The sequence below is a fragment of the Stomoxys calcitrans genome, chromosome 1, assembly GCF_963082655.1.
Source record: "Stomoxys calcitrans chromosome 1, idStoCalc2.1, whole genome shotgun sequence".
NCBI classification, from domain to species: domain Eukaryota; kingdom Metazoa; phylum Arthropoda; class Insecta; order Diptera; family Muscidae; genus Stomoxys; species Stomoxys calcitrans.
In genome coordinates, this window is record NC_081552.1 from 254,503,197 (window position 1) to 254,524,139 (window position 20,943).

The following is a 20,943-nucleotide window of genomic DNA, read 5'->3' on the forward strand; positions in this document are numbered from 1 at the left end:
TGTTGTCCGATGACGCCGAAATTTGGGACGGTGAGTTGTGTTAGGCCCTTCGACATCCTTTTCAAATTTGACCCAGATCCGCCATATAGACCGATATCTCGATTTATAGTCTTGATCCCATAAAAGTCGCTTTTATAATACGATTTCACTGACATTTTACGCAGTGACTTATGCTAAGCATTTCGACATCCGTGTAGTACATGGTTCAAATCGCTTTATTTTTAGATATAGCTACTTAAAAGACCAATATTTTGTTATACACAATTGAACAATGACTTGTACTTATTAGTATTTGGTCCAAATCGGAACATATTTCGATATAGCTCCTATGGGGCATAAGGTATGCATTTTTCACCGGATTTTGACGAAAGGTGGTTTACATATATACCCGAGGTGGTGGGTATCCAAAGTTCGGCCCGGCCGAACTTAACGCCTTTTTACTTGTTACTTCTCATTTTCTTTTGAAATATAGGTGATGGTAAATTAACGATTGTATCGATTCTATAGACATTTATTATTAAAACTATTGAAAATATCGAATGTTGCGATTATCGATAGTTTGCCAGCTCTATGGTTTATATTTTTTTATGATAGCGGCATTGGCCATGAAATCTTAATACTCGTATCGGAATAATAATATCTTACAGATTACATTTCAAAAATTTTAATTTAACAGTATTCGTTTTTCCTACGCCCATGACTTCCCTGCTAATGTTGTCAAAGAGAACAAGTTATTCATAATAAACATTACCTCCCCCAGCCTGAGGACAACAATTGTCAATTCGCAACAATGGGTGAAATTTATTCATAGCTATCAGCTGTTAATGATTTATTGCATGTTTGTTGTGAATATGCATAAAAAAATTTAAATAAAATTAATTTTTAGGTGTCATTGCTCATCTATAAACAAACCTAGCTACTTGCACTTTAATTGACCATTGGTATGATTTAACATTATGGTAATTGGTCTTCATTTCAGAGAATAAGTTAACAAGAAACATACAAGTCAATACTATGGGAAACTACATTCTTGAAACTATTTAAACCAAGACGGATCTAATTTATAGATCAATGCTCGTGTGGTGATCTTAAATCATGCTGTTAACAAATTAACAAACTGACTATTAAAAAACTTTATTTGCTCCCAACACAATCAATTGCATAAATAGATTACCAATTTTTGTTAATACTAATCTTCAAATGCAATAATTCTTATTTCTTCCAAAAAATTTCATAAAAATTATTTAAAACATTTAGCCAAAAGTGGTCAAATTGTATAAATTCTCCGTTAGTCGGGTAATAACTTCTCACATATCAATAAGTGCAGTCCGATTCAAATTTTTTAAGCTCAATGATAAGGGGCCTCCTTTTTATAGCCGAGTCCGAACGGCGTGCCGCAGTGCGACACCTCTTTGGAGAGAAGTTTTACATGGCATAGTAACTCACAAATGTTGCCAGCATTAGGAGGGGAAAACCAACGCTGAAAATTTTTTTCTGATGGTCTCGCCAGGATTCGAACCCAGGCGTTCAGCGTCATAGGCGGACATGCTAACCTCTGCGCTTCGGTGGCCACCGAAAATGGTTTAGCTAAAATCGTTAAGTTAAAAAGCAATAACAGAAAAGTCAACGAATTTAGTATTCAGTAGCCACTTTTAACGATAATCGATATCATTAAAATCTGCTGTTTTCGCAAACGAATAAAAAATCATCAACTAAACGATGGACAGATAGTTATTTGGTTTTTACTTTAAAGACAAGAAATAACAAGTAAAAAGGCGTTATGTTCGGCCGGGCCGAACTTTAGATACCCACCACCTTGGGTATATATGTAAACCACCTTTCGTCAAAATCCGGTGAAAAATGCATACCTTAAGCCCCATAGCAGCTATATCAAAATATGTTCTGACTTGGACCAAATAGTTATAAGTACAAGTCATTGTTCAATTGTGTATAACAAAATATTGTTCTTTTAAGGTGGTAAATCTAAAAATAAACCGATCTGAATCATATATGACACGGATGTCGAAAAGCCTAACATAAGTCGCTATGTCAAATTTCAGTAAAATTGGATTATAAATGCGCTTTTTATGGGGCCAAGACTTTAAATCGAGATATTGGTCTATATGGCAGCTGTATCCAAATCTGCACCGATCTGAACCAAAGTGAAGACGAATATTGAAGGGCTTATCTTAACTCAATGTCCCAAATTTGGGCGAAATCGGTCAATAAATGCGCCTTTTATGGCCCCAAAACATTAAATCGAGAGATCGGTCTATATGGCAGCTATTTCCAAGTTTGGACCGATCTGTCCCATATTGCAGAAGTATGTCAAGGGCTTAACTTAACTCACTGTCTCAAATTTCGACGATAGCGGACAATAAATGCACCTTTTATGGGCCCAAAATCTTAAATCGAGAAATCGGTCTATATGGCAGCTATATCCAAATCTGAACCGATCACGGCCAAATTAAAGAAGGATGTTGAGGGACCTAACACATCTCACTATCCCAAATTTCAGCAAAATCGGATAATAAATGCTACTTTTATGGTCCCAAAGCCTGAAACCGAGAGATCGGTCTATATGGCAGCTATATCCAAATCTGAACCGACATGTGCCATATTGCACAAGTACGTCAAGGGGGCCTAACACAACTCACTGTCCCAATTTTCGGCGACATTGGACAATAAATGCGACTTCTATGTGCCCAAAACCTTAAATCGAGAGATCGGTCTATATGGCAGCTATATCCAAATCTGGACCAATCATGGCCAAATTGAAGAAAAATGTCGAAGGACTTAACGCAACTCACTGTTCCAAATTTCGGCGACATCGGACAATAAATGTGGATTTCATGGGCCTAAGACCCTAAATCGGAGGATTGGTCTATATGACAGCTATATCCAAATCTGGACCGATCTGGGCCAAATTGACAAAGGATGTTGTAGAGCCTAACACAAATCACTTTCCCAAATTTCAGCAAAATTAGATGATAAATGTGGCTTTTATGGGCCGAAGACCCTAAATCGGAGGATCGGTCTATATGACAGCTATATCCTAATCTGGACCGATCTGGGCCAAATTGAATTAGGATATTGAAGGGCCTTACACAACTCTATGTCCCAAATTTCAGCAAAATCGGATAATAAATGTGGCTTTTATGGGCCTAAGACCCTAAATCGGCCGATCGGTCTATATGGGTCTATATCAAGATATAGTCCGATATGGCCCATCGAACTTCGAACCATTCAAACTAAACCTACTTATGGACAAAAAAAGAATCTGTGCAAAGTTTCAGCTCAATGTCTCTATTTTTAAAGACTATAGCGTGATTTCAACAGACTGACGGACAGAGGGACGGACATGTCAAGATCTGATCAAAAATATATATACTTTATGGGGTCGGAAATGGAAATTTCAATGTGTTGCAAACGGAATGACAAAATGGTGGTGGGTATAAAAATCAGTCCAGATTTGGATATAGTTTCATTATTATGTTTATCAGATTTGGACATATATTTCAAAAATGTAATCATTTGTAAATCGATTCTCACGAAATTTTGCGTAAGAGATTTTCTTATGACTTCCGGTATAGCTGAATGAATTTCATAAAAATCAGTTGAAATTTGGATATAGCTATTATATATATGTATCTCCCGATTCTTACTTTCAGGGCCTTTGAAATCACAATTATCCTGTCTTCTCACACAATATACGGACAGTATATACGGACTTTTGTCGAAGTTTGTAATTTCAAATTTTAATTTCGACGACTTGGCATTCGTATCCAATGTGATGTTGGATATCAAAAGGTCGACCTGTGCCTTTCCTTATTTGTTTTTTTTTTTTTTAATATTTCAGTACATTCATTACCAAAACCATTTTGTTTATTCATTTCAACTGATTGTTTTTGCTAATATCTACCCCACTGTGACCAATCAATTCTGAGAGGCTAGGCAAGTTGCCACTATGATCTTAAATTGTGTACATATTTGGTAAATATTGAAAAAATCTTTATGCAACATTTGTAGTCAGTTAAATGTAAAAAAAACCAAATGACTTCGTCAATGCTGACGCTGTGTTGCATTGTCGCTTATTGTTGTCTTGCCAGTTGAGTTGCCATAAATGCTGCCGCACTGTGTGTGGGTAATGATGACAATAAACGGCAGCAGGTAAGCTCACAGTAACCTATTGCCTAATATTGCAATTACATAGATGACCCCATGATTGAAATGTTGGCAAAATGTTTTATATGACTGTGTGACCTTCATTATCATACTAACCTCTTTTTTCACTTCGATGCTGCTGTTCATCGATGGTAAAGCCGAACTTGTAAGGACGCACTGTTGTTTGACCGGAACATTGTTGCAACAGACTGCAGCCCAGCAGCACCACCAAGAACTTGTAAAGAAATGGATAGGCGAAATTTGAAAGATGATCACAAGGTTCCGAGGACTTTGCAACACTTACGACACTCGCAGCACATATATTTAGTTTTATCATAATCTCGGCTTTCTTTTCAAATTATTAAAAAAATAGGACTTTGCCTTAAGGATTTTTTTGGAAAATAATTCGAAAAACTCCGTGATTTTTTACCAAAAAAAAAGTCTCGTTTCGTTTTAATTGTTTCACAATTTTGCCGCACTTGTTTCTTTGTTTATTTTGAATGCTAATTTGCGATTTTTCTGTTTCTCTTGCTGTTCTATACTTTTTGGGATTATTTGTTTAGTATTTCTGTTTTTTGTAAATTTCTTTTAGTATTTGTTTTTTGTTTTTTTTTTTGTTATTGTTCCTTTCTTTGGAAGCTTGGCCAGTTGTGAAACACACCTTACGACGTTCTATTCGATATTGACTGGACCCATAACACTAGGTAAACATTTTAAAACATTAGAATCGTAAAAATTATTATAGCCTCTGCAGATCTCCTACCCCAGCCACACCACCAACACTCGCGCCTTTGCTGGCTGTGTGTTGGGGAGACAATTTGATGATGGCTGTGACAGCAGATGCTAACAGCACCTAACCCAGCTCGGCGTTTAGCAGCTCGTTTGTTCTATTGGATGATAGCCCGTATTGGGCAGGGAGTCGGCGCGCAGTTGTTTATTAGCCATTTGAGCATAAAGACTCACGCATACACCCATGGCGTGTCACTAAAGTCCACATACGACTTGTCATGAATGTATGGGGGTTCTAACGCACCCTGTGCTCTGCTGCTCTTGGTGTTGGTGTTGGTGAGTGCAAAATTCTGAAGCGTTCCGTAAGAAAACAGTTCAACTCCCCCCCAATTAGTATTTTCATCTCACGTAGTCACAACATGTCATCATCATTATCAGCAGCATCTCCCCATACGAATTTGCAAATTCACCTGAGAATATCACCTGCCAAAGTGGCATCGGTTTGTTTTGATATGACTGTTTTTTTTTTTTAATGCCCACCACCGAAGGATGGGGGTGTATTCATTTTGTTATTCCGTTTGCAACACATCGACAAATCCATTTCCGACCCTATAAAGTGTATATATTCTAGATCAGCGTAAAAATCTAAGACTATATAGTCATGTCCGTCCGTCAGTCCGTCTGTCTGTTGAAATCACGCTACAGTCTTTAAAACTAGCGATATTGAGCTGAAATTTTGCACAGATTCATTTTTTGTGCATAAGCAGGTTAAGTTTGAAGATGGGATATATCGGACTATATCTTGATATAGCCTAAATATAGACCGATCCACCGATTTAGGGTCTTAGGCCCATAAAAGCCACATTTTTTATCCGATTTTGCTGAAATTTAGGACAGTGAGTTGTGTTGAGCTTTTCAACATCTTTTGTCAATTTGGCCCAGATCGGTCCAGATTTGGATATAGCTGCCATATAGACCGATCCTCCTATTTAGGGTCTTTGGCTCGTAAAAGCCTCACTTGTTATCCGATTTTGCTGAAATTTAGGACAGTGAGTTGTGTTGAGCTTTTCGATATCTTTCGTCAATTTGGCCCAGATTTGGATATAGCTGCCATATATACCGATCCGATTAAGGGTCTTAGGCCTGTACAAACCACATTTATTATCCGATTTTGCTGAAATTTGGGACAGTGAGTTGTGTTAGGACCTTCGACATCCTTCTTTAATTTTGCTTAGATCGATCCAGATTTGGATATAGCTATCATATAGACCGATCTCTCGATTTAAGATCTTGCGCCCATAAAATGCGCATTTATTGTCCGATGTCTCCGAAATTTGGGACAGTAAGTTAAGTTAAGCTTCTTAACATACTTCTGCAATATGACAAAGATCGGTCTAGATTTGGATATAGCTGCCATATGGACCGATCTCCGATTTAAGATCTTTCCCCCATAGAAGGCGCATTTATTGTTCGATGTAGCCGAAATTTGGGCAGTGAATTGTGTTAGGCCCTTCGACATCTTTTTTCAATGTGGCTCAGATCGGTCCAGATTCGGATATAGCTGCCATATAGACCGATCTCTCGATTTAAAGTTTTGGGGCCATAAAAGGCGCATTTATTGTCCTATGTCGCCGAAATTTGGGACAGTGAATTGTGTTAGGCCCTTCGACATCTTTTTTCAATTTGGCTCAGATCGGTCCAGATTCGGATATAGCTACCATATGGACCGATATCTCGATTTAAAGTCTTGGCCCCATAAAAGGCGCATTAATAATCCGATTTCACAGAAATTTGACATAGTGACTTGTGTTAGGCCCTTCGACAACTTTTTTCAATTTGGCTCAGATCGGTCCAGATTCGGATATAGCTACCATATAGACCGATATCTCGATTTAAAGTCTTGGGCCCATAAAAGGCGCACTTATAATCCGATTTCACAGAAATTTGACATAGTGACTTGTGTTAGGCCCTTCGACATTTTTTTTAAATGGGCTCAGATCGGTCCAGGTTCGGATATAGCTGCTATATAGACCGATCTAAGGTTTTGGGGCCGTAAAAGGCGCACTTGTTGTCCTATGTCGCCAATATTTGGGACAGTGAGTTGCGTTAGGCTCTTCGACATCCTGCTTCAATTTGACCCAGATCAGGCTTGATTTGAATATAGCTGTCACATAGACCGATTTCTCCATTTAAGGTTTTGGGCCCATAAAAGGCGCATTTATTGTGCAATGTCGCCCAAATTTGGGTCAGTGAGTTGTGTTAGGTCCCTTGGCATCCTTCTTCAACTTGGCCCAAATTGGTCCAGATTTGTATATTGCTGCCTTATAGACCGATTTCTGGATTTTAGGTTTTGGGGCCATAAAGGTGCATTTATTGTCCGATTTTGCCAAGATTTGGGTTAGTTAGTTGTGTTAGGTCCTTCGACATCCTTCTTTAATTTGGCCCAAATCGGCTTAGATTTGGATGTAGCTGCCATATAGACCGATATCTCGATTTAAAGTCCTGGACCCATAAAAGGCGCATTGATAATCCAATTTCACTGAAATTTTGGACAGTGACTAATGTTAGGCTTTTCGACATCCGTGTCGTATATGGTTCAGTTTCGTTTATTTTTAGATAAATCTATTAAAAAAACAAATTTTTTATTATACACAATTTAACAATGTCTTGTACTTATTAGTATTTGGTCCAAATCGGAACATATTTCGATAGAACTGCTATGGGATATAAGGTATGCAATTTTCACCGCATTTTGATGAAAGGTGGTGTGTATCCAAATGTGGTGTGTATCTAAAATTCGGCCCGGCCGAACTTAACGCATTTTTACTTCTCTTTTTTTTGTTTTGCTTTACTATTGACTTAATCTCAGATTTTATCCATTTAGCTAGCGGGAGTTAAAAGTTTAATATGCGAAATTTAATCGAGTTTAACTGATTATTATTTGCATTGTGATGACTCCCTCTTTGAGGAATTTTAGACAAATAAGTCAGGCATATACCGAAATACATATCACAATGAAAAAAAATTAATATATAAACTAAAAATAAAATAAAGTAAAATGTGTGTGACCGGGACAAATGAATCCATATTTACTTTAAAATAATTTTTTTTTAAGAAATTTGTTTACAAAAACTGAAATTTTACTGGATGACTTCAGACATCTAGATGCGTCTCAAATTAATTGAATAAAAAGGTGTGAATAAGAAAGGTAAGTGCATTCATGAATAGATTAAACAAGAAAACATTTGCCAATAATTTGGCAAAATTTTTTGTTGCTATGGTGAAAAATACTTTGAAATAATTATTGAAGGTGGGTCCTTTGCAAACCTTTTGTAAATTGGTAGAGTTACAATAACGTTTATAGTAACTCTGATCTACAACACTAAGAACATGATTGCATTGAGGAAAAGTTCTTCGGTTGTTGGAACCAAAGACTAGAAATGAATTTCCATTAGGTATTTAAATAGTTCAGGTTTTTAATAGTTTATAAATAGTTGAATAATTGAAATAGTTATCGGCCTTAAATCGTTCAGGTTCCTCGAAGCCATTGCCATTAAGATATCACAAGATCTTAAAAACAAAAATCAAAAACATAATTTCGATTAAAGAAACATAGAAACAAAATTTCAATTAAATATGTCTTATATATATATATAACCTACACCTACCCTACAATTATAAATTCGGGCAATTTAAAGATATATGTGTATATGCTACATCCAAATCTGAACAGATTTTGATGAAATCTCGCACACATGTTAAGATCAGTAACAAAACAATCCGTGCCGAATTTTGTGCAGATCGGTTGAAAATGGTAGCTACTATGGCCATTAGGGTGCAAATCGGGGGATGCATATATATTGGAGCTATATCTAAATCTGAACCGATTTGAATGAAAATATGCAAATGTGTTAAACTCAGTAAAAAAAAAACAATCCATGCCAAATTTTGTGCAGATCGGTTGAAAATTTTAGCTACTACGGCCATTTAAGTGCAAATTGAGCGGTACATATATATGGAAGCTATATCGAAATCTTAACCGATTTTGATGAAATTTTCCAACTATGTTAGGATTAGTAACAAAACAATCCGTGCCAAATTTTGTGCAGATCGGTTTAAAGTTGTCCTTACTACGACTATTTGAGTGCAAATCGGGCGATACAAATATATGGGAGTTATATCTAAATCTGAACCGATTTTTATCGAAATCAATAGCATTCGTCCTTGGGCCAAAAAACTTTGATCACATGAATACATGGACTCATAGATTGACAGACGGACATGGCTAAATCGAATCAGAAAGTGATTCTGAGTCGATCGGTATACTTATCAATGGGTCTAGCTCTTCTCCTTCTTAGCGTTGCAAACAAATGCATAAATCTATAATACCCTGTGCCACAGTGGTGGTGTAGGGTATAAAAACGAATTTGTGTTTATTTGTTTGTCGGTTTGTTTGTTTGTTCCGTATAGACTCAAAAACGGCCGAACCCATTACCTTGAAATTATCACAGATTGTGTAGGTTGGTCTGGATGGTTGGAAGGCTATAAAATTTTTTGATATCGGGAGGGGGGCGGACCTTCCCCCTTACCCCAAAAGAACTACCCAAAAATAAAAGTGAACCGATCGGGACAATATGGCATTCAAATGAAAGGTATTCAAGAGTAGAGTACAAATTTCATAATAAAAGTTGGGTCCAAGAACCTGGGGGCCGCCCCAGCCCCAAAAATCCTTCAAAATAAGTTTGACAATATGAGTCATGACAATATGAGACTCAAATGAAAGGTATTCGGGAGTAGATTACAAATATGGTCAGGAAGAAGAAATATAGTTTTTATTTATTGATAACGGAAGGGGACGGACCCTCCACCGTTGCCCCAAAAACACCACCCCAAATCAAAAGTGGATCGAAAAGGTCAATATGGGTATCAAATGAAAAGTATGCTGGAGCAGATAACGAGTCTGACATTCAAATTCATGTCGAAGTAAAGGGGGTCACCCTACCCCCACAAAAACGCCCAAAATGGGCACATTAGCCAATGACGGATATATAGGACTCAGTTTGTTTGTTCCGTATAGACTGAAAAATGGCAGAACCGATTTTCTCAAAATTTTCGCATATTGTGTAGGTTGGTCTGAAAGGAAACAAAGACTATATAATTTTTCGATATCAGAAGGGGGACGGACCTTCCCCCTTATGCGAAAAACACAAACCAAAATCAAAAGTGGTCCGATCGGGACAATATAGGTATCAAATGAGAGACATATTGGACGTTCATTTCAATATGGGGCTCAAATGAAAGGTATTCGGGAGCAGATTTCGAATCTGGCATACAAAATCATATCGAAGTATAGGGGGTCACGCCATCCCTCAAAAACACCATTAGACCCATAATGACTATATACTTGACTGAACCGATTTTCATAGATTGTGTACGTTTGTCTCGAAGGAAACATAGGCTATATAATTTTTATACCCACCACCGAAGGATGGGGGTATATTCATTGGGCCAAATCGGTTCAGATTTGGATAAAACTATCATATAGACCGATATCTCGATCCGATTTCACTGAAATTTGACACAGTGTCTTATGTTAGGCTTTTCAACATCCGTGTAGTGTATGGTTAAGATCGGTTTATATTTAGATATAGCTACTAAAATGGCCAACATTTAGTTATACACAACTGAACAATGACTTGTACTTATTAATATTTGGTCCAAATCGGAACATATTTCGATATAGCTGCTATGGGGCATAAGGTATGGATTTTTCACCGGATTTTGACGAAAGGTGGTTTACATATATACCCATGTTGGTGGGTATCCAAATAAGTAAGTTCTATGGTGCAACCTGCATAAAGGGCTCAGCTTAAATTGCTAAATGAAATACCATATTTTAATAAATTGTCTCTTACAAAAGTTAAAACAGCTATTTGACTTTGAAATTACAACTTCAAACAGAATTATATACAAGCAAATAATTTTAACTTACAATTTATCAATGACTCATTTAATTATTTTTTAAAAATTATCATATCATGCTCTTTATGTCTGGGCAACATATTAAATTAGATTCATTGAAATAGACATATTTGTAGGTCTGCTACAAAAACATGACGTGTGCTCATGTTTTTCGAGACAGCTATTTTTCTCTCTAAGAAATGTACCAGTTTTACATTTGTTTATCTAATTTGATTTGTAATTTATGACCGTTAATTAAGGGATTTTACATTTAATATTAGATTTCAAATATTTAAAACTATTTTATAAGACCAAGCAAACATTTATAACTTGCTACGGCAAAGTGTTGAAATACATATGATTTTGGCTCTCTGTTACAAATTTTATTCGATTTCTGGTTTAACTTATATTGATAAGCTATACATAACCGTAACTAGTTAGTATTCCTTTCTTCTCGAAATGTCTCTAACTATTAGCTACAGGGTGGCTGATGAAAGCCGCTACCAAAAAAAAATGTAATAACTTTTTTTCTATTTAATAATAATAATTTAATAATTAATTTAATTAATTAATTAATTAATTTAATTAATAATAATTTAATAATTAATTTAATAATTTAATTTAACATGAATAAAAGAAAAATGTATTCCATACACCGAAAAAAAAATGTAGCAATATTCATCATTGTAGCAATATTCATCAGCCACCCTGTAATTCTAATACTAAGCTGAGGATTGACATTTATTTCTCTACTATTTGGAATATGCAAATTGTGCCCTAATATAGCTCATAAAATATTTTTGCTTATTTAGAAATTTCGTATGAGAATTTTCTTTTTAAAAATAAGTCATAACATTTTTTTTTAAATTTTTTGACAAAATTTAGTTTTGTAAACTTTATAAAAAAAGTTCAATCTTAAGATCGATCTTAATTTTAACAAAAAATTTTAGAAAATAGGTCGTTTATGAAGGCATAATGCATAATCAAAAAAATATGCCTATTTTCACCACGGGGTGGGTACTAAATTTTTTGATATCTGAAGGGGGGGCGGACCCTCCCCCTTACCCTAATTTTCAGAAACGCCACATCTCGGAGATGGATGGTGCGATTTAAGCGTGCTCTCATATAGCACCTTAAAAATAAAAATTTGGTATCCAAATTTCAGTTGGGGTACCTAGGGGAGCTGCCCCACCCTAAAACCTACCAAACATATATTTAGACCAATTACGACAATATGGGACTCAAATAAAAGGTATTTAGGATAAGAAAACGTATCTGATATCAAATTGTCGGACAAAGTGCTAGTGGGACCACCCCAAGCCCCCAAACACCCCTAAATCGGACACATTTACCGACCATGACAATATGGGACTCAAATGAAAGGTATTTGCAAGTAGAATATGAATCTGATATCTAAATGTGGGTCCACGTTTCTGGGGGTCCACCCCTTTCCCAATACACCCCCCAAACTGACCATGGCAATATGGGGCTTAGATAAAAGGTATTTAAATGTAGAATACGAATCTGATATAGAAATATGGGACCAACTGTTTGGTAGGCCGCCTCTCACCAAAAACATCCCTCAAAGGGGATGATACCAATAATCGGGAATAGTGTCTATGTTGCCACCCCAACCCCATAACACCACTCATGTAGGACGTATTTGCTGACCATTCCAATATGGGGCTGTAATAACAGGAACTTTTGAATAGAACACTAATCTGATATATAGTTTCAGGGTCTAGTCACAGAACGGCCGCTCCATCCCCCAAAACACTCCCCAAGCCGTCATGTTTGCGACTATGGAAATATGGGGCTCAAATGAACGGTATTTCGGAGTAGATCACGAATCTGATATCAAAATTCGGGAGCTACTGCCAAGGGGACGAACCACCCCCAAATGGGACGGATTTGCTTACCATGACAATTTGCGTATTAAAGGGTGTGGATCTCGATATTGAGTTTTAGGGCCCATAGCTCAAATCGGACATATTTGCTGACTTTTGCAATAAGGGGTTAAATGAAAGGTATTTGAGATTAGAAAACAAATTTCATATCCAATTTTGAGGCCAATGCCAATATGGGGTTCAAATGAATGATATTTGAGAGTAGAGAATGATGCTGATATATTTGCTGGGCTAAGTCTTTGGGGGACCATGCATTACATGTGGGACCCCATGTAAAGGGTGATTTTTTTGAGGTTAGGATTTTCATGCATTAGTATTTGACAGATCACGTGGGATTTCAGACATGGTGTCAAAGAGAAAGATGCTCAGTATGCTTTGACATTTCATCATGAATAGACTTACTAACGAGCAACGCTTGCAAATCATTGAATTTTATTACCAAAATCAGTGTTCGGTTCGAAATGTGTTCATTCACCGTAACGTTGCGTCCAACAGCATCTTTGAAAAAATACGGTCCAATGATTCCACCAGCGTACAAACCACACCAAACAGTGCATTTTTCGGGATGCATGGGCAGTTCTTGAACGGCTTCTGGTTGCTCTTCACTCCAAATGCGGCAATTTTGCTTATTTACGTAGCCATTCAACCAGAAATGAGCCTCATCGCTGAACGGTGAATGAACACATTTCGAACCGAACACTGATTTTGGTAATAAAATTCAATGATTTGCAAGCGTTGCTCGTTAGTAAGTCTATTCATGATGAAATGTCAAAGCATACTGAGCATCTTTCTCTTTGACACCATGTCTGAAATCCCACGTGATCTGTCAAATACTAATGCATGAAAATCCTAACCTCAAAAAAATCACCCTTTATTTGGGGCACAGCCCCTGTTCCAAAACACGCCCCTAAGAGTACAAATTTAGGGGCAAAGTGTTTGAGGAGGCCTCATCCCATAAACTCCCCTTGGCAATATGGGGTTTAAATAAATGGTATTTGAGCTCATTCTGATATTTTTTTCAAGGCCAAGTGACTAGGGGACCACCTCACCGCCGGACATCATGACAATATCCGCTGAAATAAAGACTTTTGAGAATAGAGTATATCAAACACCCAAACGTTAATGATCCTAAACCCTGCGAGCGAATTCATAAACGAATAAAGAAGGATTCAGATAAAGGCATTTATTTTCTTATACTGTTAGTGAAGCGATATACATATACCATTGTCGTAGCATGGTATTTTACTAAAGGCTCTTTAATTGTCGAAAATACATATTCAAAGCATAATTTTGTTCCATATAAAGTTAAGAAGGCGCAGCGGATCGGGCCCGGTTCAGCGTACACGCATGCGTATGCGCATGAGCCCGAAATAAAACAACACTCGACCGTATGAGTCTTCAAAGAAGAGACAAATCCAACGAAAGTTGTTCGTGGAAGAAGCAAAAATGGCAAAAATGTTCATGTGGCGACTGTTCAGCTTGAGCAACGTAGGAGGTCAATTCTGAGTGATACATCACAATTTGAAAGCCTAAAGTCTTGGGAGAAATTCGAAAAAGGAATAAGAGAAGGCGAATCATTGTTCACCGTGACAATCCAAGCTCTCACAAGTCAGCTCACACCAGCGCTTTTTTGGCCGGCCAGAACGTCGAATTGATAGGTCTATCAGCCCTGACTTGGCACCCAATCACTTCATTTTAGTCTTGCACATTAATCATGTTTTGTCGGTGCCTCAATCGGAATGGAGTTGAGCGCATTCAAAAGTGTGTGTTGCGCGCATCCAAAATCAAAGTATCAAAAACAATAAAACCGTTTTGGATGATACAAATTTGCATCTTCATTTTAAGGCTTGGATTGTATGTAGCAGCACCCTCGTAGTGTTATAATCAAAAAATAGTCCACAATTGCAGTTGATAAATTAGGAAATATACTGACAAAAAAAGTTCATAGAATTAAATATCTGCATGTGGTACATTAGAGCAAAACTATAACATCTTCATATTTTATTTTTTTTTGTCTGCACCAAAATGTATGCTTGAAATATGCATATTGCGTCTATGTTTCCATAATAAAATAAGTCTATAGGTATAAATAAAAAATTTTATGGTTTAAATATACAAATGCACTCTTTTAGTTTGCATATAATTCCGTGATTTAATTCTTAAGTGAGTATGGGCACAGCGTATCAGGAAGATGTGTAAATTATTTATCGATATGAATTTTGGGTAGAAAAAGATTTGAGGAAAGACTTTGGCGTATTCGATGGCGTTTCCCATTGGCCATTAAGCTTTGTTTATATTAATAATGACCAGCAACAAGTATGAGACAAATTCCATGCATATTCTGCCATTGGTATGTGAATTAATATGTCATTGCGAAGTTATAGTAAATTTTTCATTTCAAGAGGGAGTGAGCGAAAACATAGCATATAAATAATTTAAATAAAAACTAGTAAAAGCGTGCCGAACTTTGGATACCCACCACCTCGGGTATATACGTAAACCACCTTTTGTCATAATACGATGAAAAATGCATAATTTATGCCCCCCCCCCCCCCCCCCATAGCAGCTTTATCGAAATATGGTCCAATTAGGACCAAATTCGACATGGTTATTGATACATTTTGTAGATCAAAATATTGATCTTTGTGGTAGCCATATCCTAAAATAGACCAATCTGAACCATAAACGACACGGATGTCGAAAAGCCTAACATAAGTCACTGTGTCAAATTTCAGCGAAATCGGATTATAAATACACCTCCTCCAAAGCCTTAAATAGAGAGATCGTTCAATATGGCAGCGATATCCAAATCTAAGCCGATTTGGGCCAAATTGAAAAGGGATATAGTAGGCCCTAACACAACTCATTGTCTCAAATTTCGGCGAAATATAAAAATAAATGCGCCTTTTATGGGGCCAAGACTTTAAATCGAGAGACCGGTTTTTATGACAGCCATATCCAAATCTGAACCGATCTTGGCCAAATTCAAGAGGGATATCGAGGGATCTAACTTAACTCACTGTCCCAAATTTCGGCGTGATGGGACAATAATTGCGTCATTAATTGGCCCAAGACCATGAGTCGAGAGATCGTTCTAAATGGCAGCTATATCGAAATCTGGACCGATCTAAGCCAAATTGAAGAGGAATGTCCCAAATTTCGACGACATCGGAGAATAAATGCGCCTTTTATGGGCCAAGACCTTGAATCGAGAGATCGGTCTATATGACAGCTATATCCAAATCTGGACCGATCTAGGCCAAATTAAAGAAGGATGTCGAAGGGCCTACCTAACTCACTGTCCCAAATTTCAGCAACATCGAACAATAAATGCACCATTTATGGGCGCAAGACCTTAAATCGAGAGATCGGCCTATATGACAGCTATATCCAAATATGAACCGATCTGGACCAAATTCAAGGGGGTATAACATAACTCTCTGTCTCAACTTTCCGCGACATCGGACAACGAATGCGCCTTTGATGGGTCCAAGACCTTAAATCAAGAGATCGGTCTACATGGCAGCTTTATCCAAATTTGGACAGATCTGTGCCAAATTGAAAAAAGATGTCGAATGACCTAACACAAGTCACCTTCCCAAATTTCAGCAAAAACGGATAGTAAATATGGCTTTTATGGGCCTAGGACCCTAAATCGGCGGATATGTCTGTATGGGGGCTATATCAAGATATGGTCGGATATAGTCCATCTTCGAACTTAACCTGCTTATGGACAAAAAAAAAAAAAGAATCTGTGCAAAGTTTCAGCTTAATACCTCTATTTTTAAAGGCTGTATCGTGATTTCAAACAGACAGACGGACGGACGTGGCTAGATCGTCTTAGATTTTTACGCTGATCGAGAATATATATATATATTTTATAGGGTCGAAAATGGATATTTCGATGTTCACGCTACAGCTTTTAAAAATAGAGATATTGAGATGAAACTTTGCACAGGTTCTTTTTTTGTCCATAAGCAGGTTAGGCTCGAAGACGGGCTATATCAGACTATATGGGGTCTTAGGCCCATAAAACCCACATGTATTATACGATTTTGGTGAAATTTGGGACAGTGAGTTGTGTAAGGTCCTTTGGAAACCATCTTCAATTTGGCTTAGATCGGTCCAGATTTAGATATAGCTTTTGCCATATTTATTATCCGACTTTGCTGAAATTCGGGACAGTGAGTTGTGTTAAGCCCTTTGACATTCTTCTTGAATTTGGGCAAGATCGTTCCAGATTTTGATATAGCTGCCATATAGACCGATCTCTCGATTTAAGGTTTTAGAGCCATAAAAGGCGCACTTATTGTCCGATGTCGGCGAAAATTGGGACAGTGAGTTGTGTTAGGCCCTTCGACATCCTTCTTCAATTTCACTCAGATCGGTCCAGATTTGAATATAGCTGCCATATAGACCGATCTTATTGTCCGATGTCGCCGAAATTTGGGACAGTGAGTTGTGTTAGGCTCTTCGACATTTTTCTGCAACTTGGTGCAAATCGGTGCAGATTTGGATATAGCTGCCATATAGACCGATATCTCGATTTAAAGTCTTGGCCTCATAAAAAGCGCATTTGTAATCCGATTTCACTGAAATTTGTCACAGTGACTTGTGTTAGGCTTATCGACATCGGTGTCGCATATGGTTCAGATCGGTTTATTTTTAGATATAGCTACTTAGAAAACAAATGTTGTGTTATACACAGTTGAACAATGGTTTGTACTTATTAGTATTTAATCCAAATCGGAACATATTGCGATATAGCTGTTATGGGGCATAAGACATGCATTTTCACCGGATTTTAATAAAAGGTGGTTTACTTATATACCCGAGGTGGTGGGCATCCAACGCCTTTTAACTTGTTTTCATTCACATTACACGACCTAGACAATGCCTGTGTTAATGCTCATTATCTGGTGGTTCAGAAAAATGTTTTGCCATTTACTATTCTATTTTCCACTGAAAACTTACTTCCTTTAGATTAATATAAATTTTATGCCAATAGCACTTTCAATAACAAGATTTTATCTTGCACATCCTTTCCATTTTATCCTATTTTATATTTAGATGTCCAACTCTGCTGAAGGTTAGTGATAAAATGTCATTAAAAGTTGATGCCCCTGAATTGAGGTAGTTTATTTGACCTATAGATCCTCAGATCCTCAGTTCTTAAACCTTTTTGCATTGTTGAAGTCATCATGTGATAACTTCTCTAATAAAGACATAATTGCTTGCACTTGTTAATTTGTTTATTTCCTCGTTCGCAGCTAAACATCTAAGAAATTTATTGCTCTTAACATAGTTCAGTTAGTTCAGCAACCAAAATCTTGGGAAGATATGAAAAATTGAACAACTTCATTGTTTATGTGGCCCGAGCCAAAACAATAAAAAAAGAAACGGCATGATCGTTATCATCAACGCACAAACAAGATTCACTTTTTTCTGGCTGTTAAGCAACAAATCACTTTGATTGATCTGTCTGATGATATGAAAAATTTTGTGACACGACACCACGTCATTAATGTCGGAATGTATTGTGCTAATTTCGATTTCAAAGAATGTGGCGTTTCTTCCCAGGCACACACCAAATATCGTATTTCAGTGGAAGCCGCGCTTTGTATACGGAAATTATACGATCGCTGACATTTGTTGTGAAAAAGTCATCGCCGGCGGAGAGTTGCCCATGTAAAACCATAGACAACTGACCAGTTTGCCATCCCCTCAGCCAACCATCGTGTTCGCCGGCTAACCCACCCAACTACAAATACGCATGATTAATTCATTGCCTGGGAGTTTAGCATTCTCATAGCTAATATTTTACACTTTCCGAGAGAGATGAGATTTATGAACAATCTCCACAGAATTATGTACATTTTAACATTCATAACAACTCATGCATGCTTCTATGCATGTACGCATGCGTAGCAGCTGGAGTGGTGTTAACATTTCTCAGATTTTATGGTGGACAAACAACTGCAACCGGATCCGTTTGCCGGACACAGTGGTTTTATTGTGTAGCCAAACACTAACATTGATTTAAATACTGTGGTAAGTGAAATTTTTATACACACCACCGAAGGATGGAGGTATATTCATTTTGTCATTCCGTTTGCAACACATCTAAATATCCATTTCCGAACCTATAAAGTATATATATTCTTGATCAGCGACGATCACCCTACCCTCAATCACCCTACAGTCTTTACAAATAAACAAGTTGTAGTCCGATTCATACCATAAATGAATGCTCAAAATTGAAGAGGTCATTGTGTAATATTTCAGTTCATTTGGATAAGAATTGCGCCTTGTAGGGGCTCAAGAAGCAAAATCGGGAGATAAGTTTATATTGGAGCTGTATCAAACTACTGATCGATTAGACCATATTAGACACGTATGAGAGAAGCCGTTGTACAAAATTTCTGCAAATCAGATGATAATTGCGCCCTCTAGAAGCTCAAGAATTAAAAATCCCAGATCGGTTTGTATGGTAGCTATATCAGGTTATACACCGATTTACGCCATACTTAGCACAGTTATTAGAAGTCATAATAAAACACCTCGTGCAAAATTTCAGCCAAATCGGATGGAATTGCGCGCTATATTGATTCACGAAGTCAAGATCCCAGATCGGTTTATATGGCAGCTATACCAGACTACAAACTCTTTTGAATCATACTTAACACAGTTATCGGAAGTGATACCAAAACGCTACGTGCAAAATTTCCGTTAAATCGGACGAGAATTGCGCCCTCTAGAGGCTCAAGAAGTCAAGACCCAAGATCGGTTTATATGGCAGCTATATGAAAACATAGACCAATTTAAACCATACTTAGCGTAGTTGTTGGAAGTGCTACCAAAACACTACGTGCAAATTTTTTTAATAAAATCGGATAAGAATTGCGCCCTCTAGAGGCTTAAGAAGTCAAGACCCAAGATCGGTTTATATGACAGCTATATCAGGTTTTGGACCGATTTGAACCATACTTGGCATAGTTGTTGGATATCATAACAATACACGTCGTGCAAAATTTCATTCCAATCGGATAAGAATTACGCATTCTAGAGGCTCAAGAAGTCAAGACCCGTGATCGGTTTATATGGCAGCTATATCAGGTTATGGACCGATTTAAACCGTACTTGGCACAGTTATTGGATATCATAACAATACACGTCGTGCAAAATTTCATTCCAATCGGATAAGAATTGCGCATTCTAGTGGCTCAAGAAGTCAAGACCCCAGATCGGTTTATATGGCAGCTATATCAGGTTTTGGACCGATATGGACCATTTACAATACCAACCGACCTACAGTAATAGGAAGTATTTGTGCAAAATTTCAAGCGGCTAGCTTTACTCCTTCGGAAGTTAGCGTGCTTTCGACAGACAGACGGACGGACGGACGGACGGACGGGCAGACGGACGGTCATGGCTAGATGGACATAAAATGTCGCGACGATCAAGAATATATATATACTTTATGGGGTCTCAGACGAATATTTCGAGTAGATACAAATTATTATACGAAATTATTATCCTATGGTGGAGGATATACAAATTTAAAAGAGATATTGAGCTGAAATTTTTTTGTTCACAAGCAGGTTTAATTCGAAGATGGGCTATTTCGGACTATATCTTGATATAACTGCCATATAGAGCGATCCTCAGATTTAGGGTCTTACGCCCATAAAAGCCCCATTTATTATCCGTTTTTGCTGAAATTTGGGAGACTGAGGTTTCTTAGGCCCTTCGATATCTTTCTTCAATTTGGTCCTGATCGGTTCAGATTTGGGTATAGCTGCCATATAGACCGACCTCTCGATTTTAGGTTTTGGGCCCATAAAATGCGCATCTGTTGTTCGATGTCGCCGAAATTTGGGACTGTGAGTTGTGTAAGGCCCTTCGACATCCTTCTTCAATTTGGCCTAGATCGGTTCAGATTTGGATATAGCAGCCATATAGCAGCCATATAGACCGATCTTTCGATTTTAGGACTTGGGGCTATAAAAGGCACATTTATTGTCCGATGGCGCCAAAATTTGAGACAGTGTATTGTGTTAGTCTCTTCGACGTCTTTCTTCAATTTGACCCAGATCGGTCCTGATGTGAATATAGCTGCCATACAGACCGGCAATTTAGGGTCGTAGGCCCATAAAAGCCACATTTACTATCCGATTTTGCT

General features: G+C 37.5%; 1 protein-coding gene across 2 annotated transcripts in view; it reads right to left on the reverse strand.

Moving 5' to 3' along the window:
- The window catches only part of LOC106094249 (protein lethal(3)malignant blood neoplasm 1), a 29,446-nt gene extending 24,666 nt beyond the window's left edge, over positions 1–4,780 (reverse strand). For both annotated transcript variants that reach the window (XM_059360091.1, XM_059360092.1), the window contains exons 1-2: positions 4,469–4,780; positions 4,282–4,399 (exon numbers count right to left, since the gene is read on the reverse strand). In XM_059360091.1, coding sequence (XP_059216074.1) covers positions 4,282–4,399; positions 4,469–4,501 — 151 coding nt within the window. In that variant the 5' untranslated portion in view covers positions 4,502–4,780. The remainder of the gene's footprint in view (positions 1–4,281; positions 4,400–4,468) is intronic.
- Positions 4,781–20,943: the final 16,163 nt, after the last annotated feature.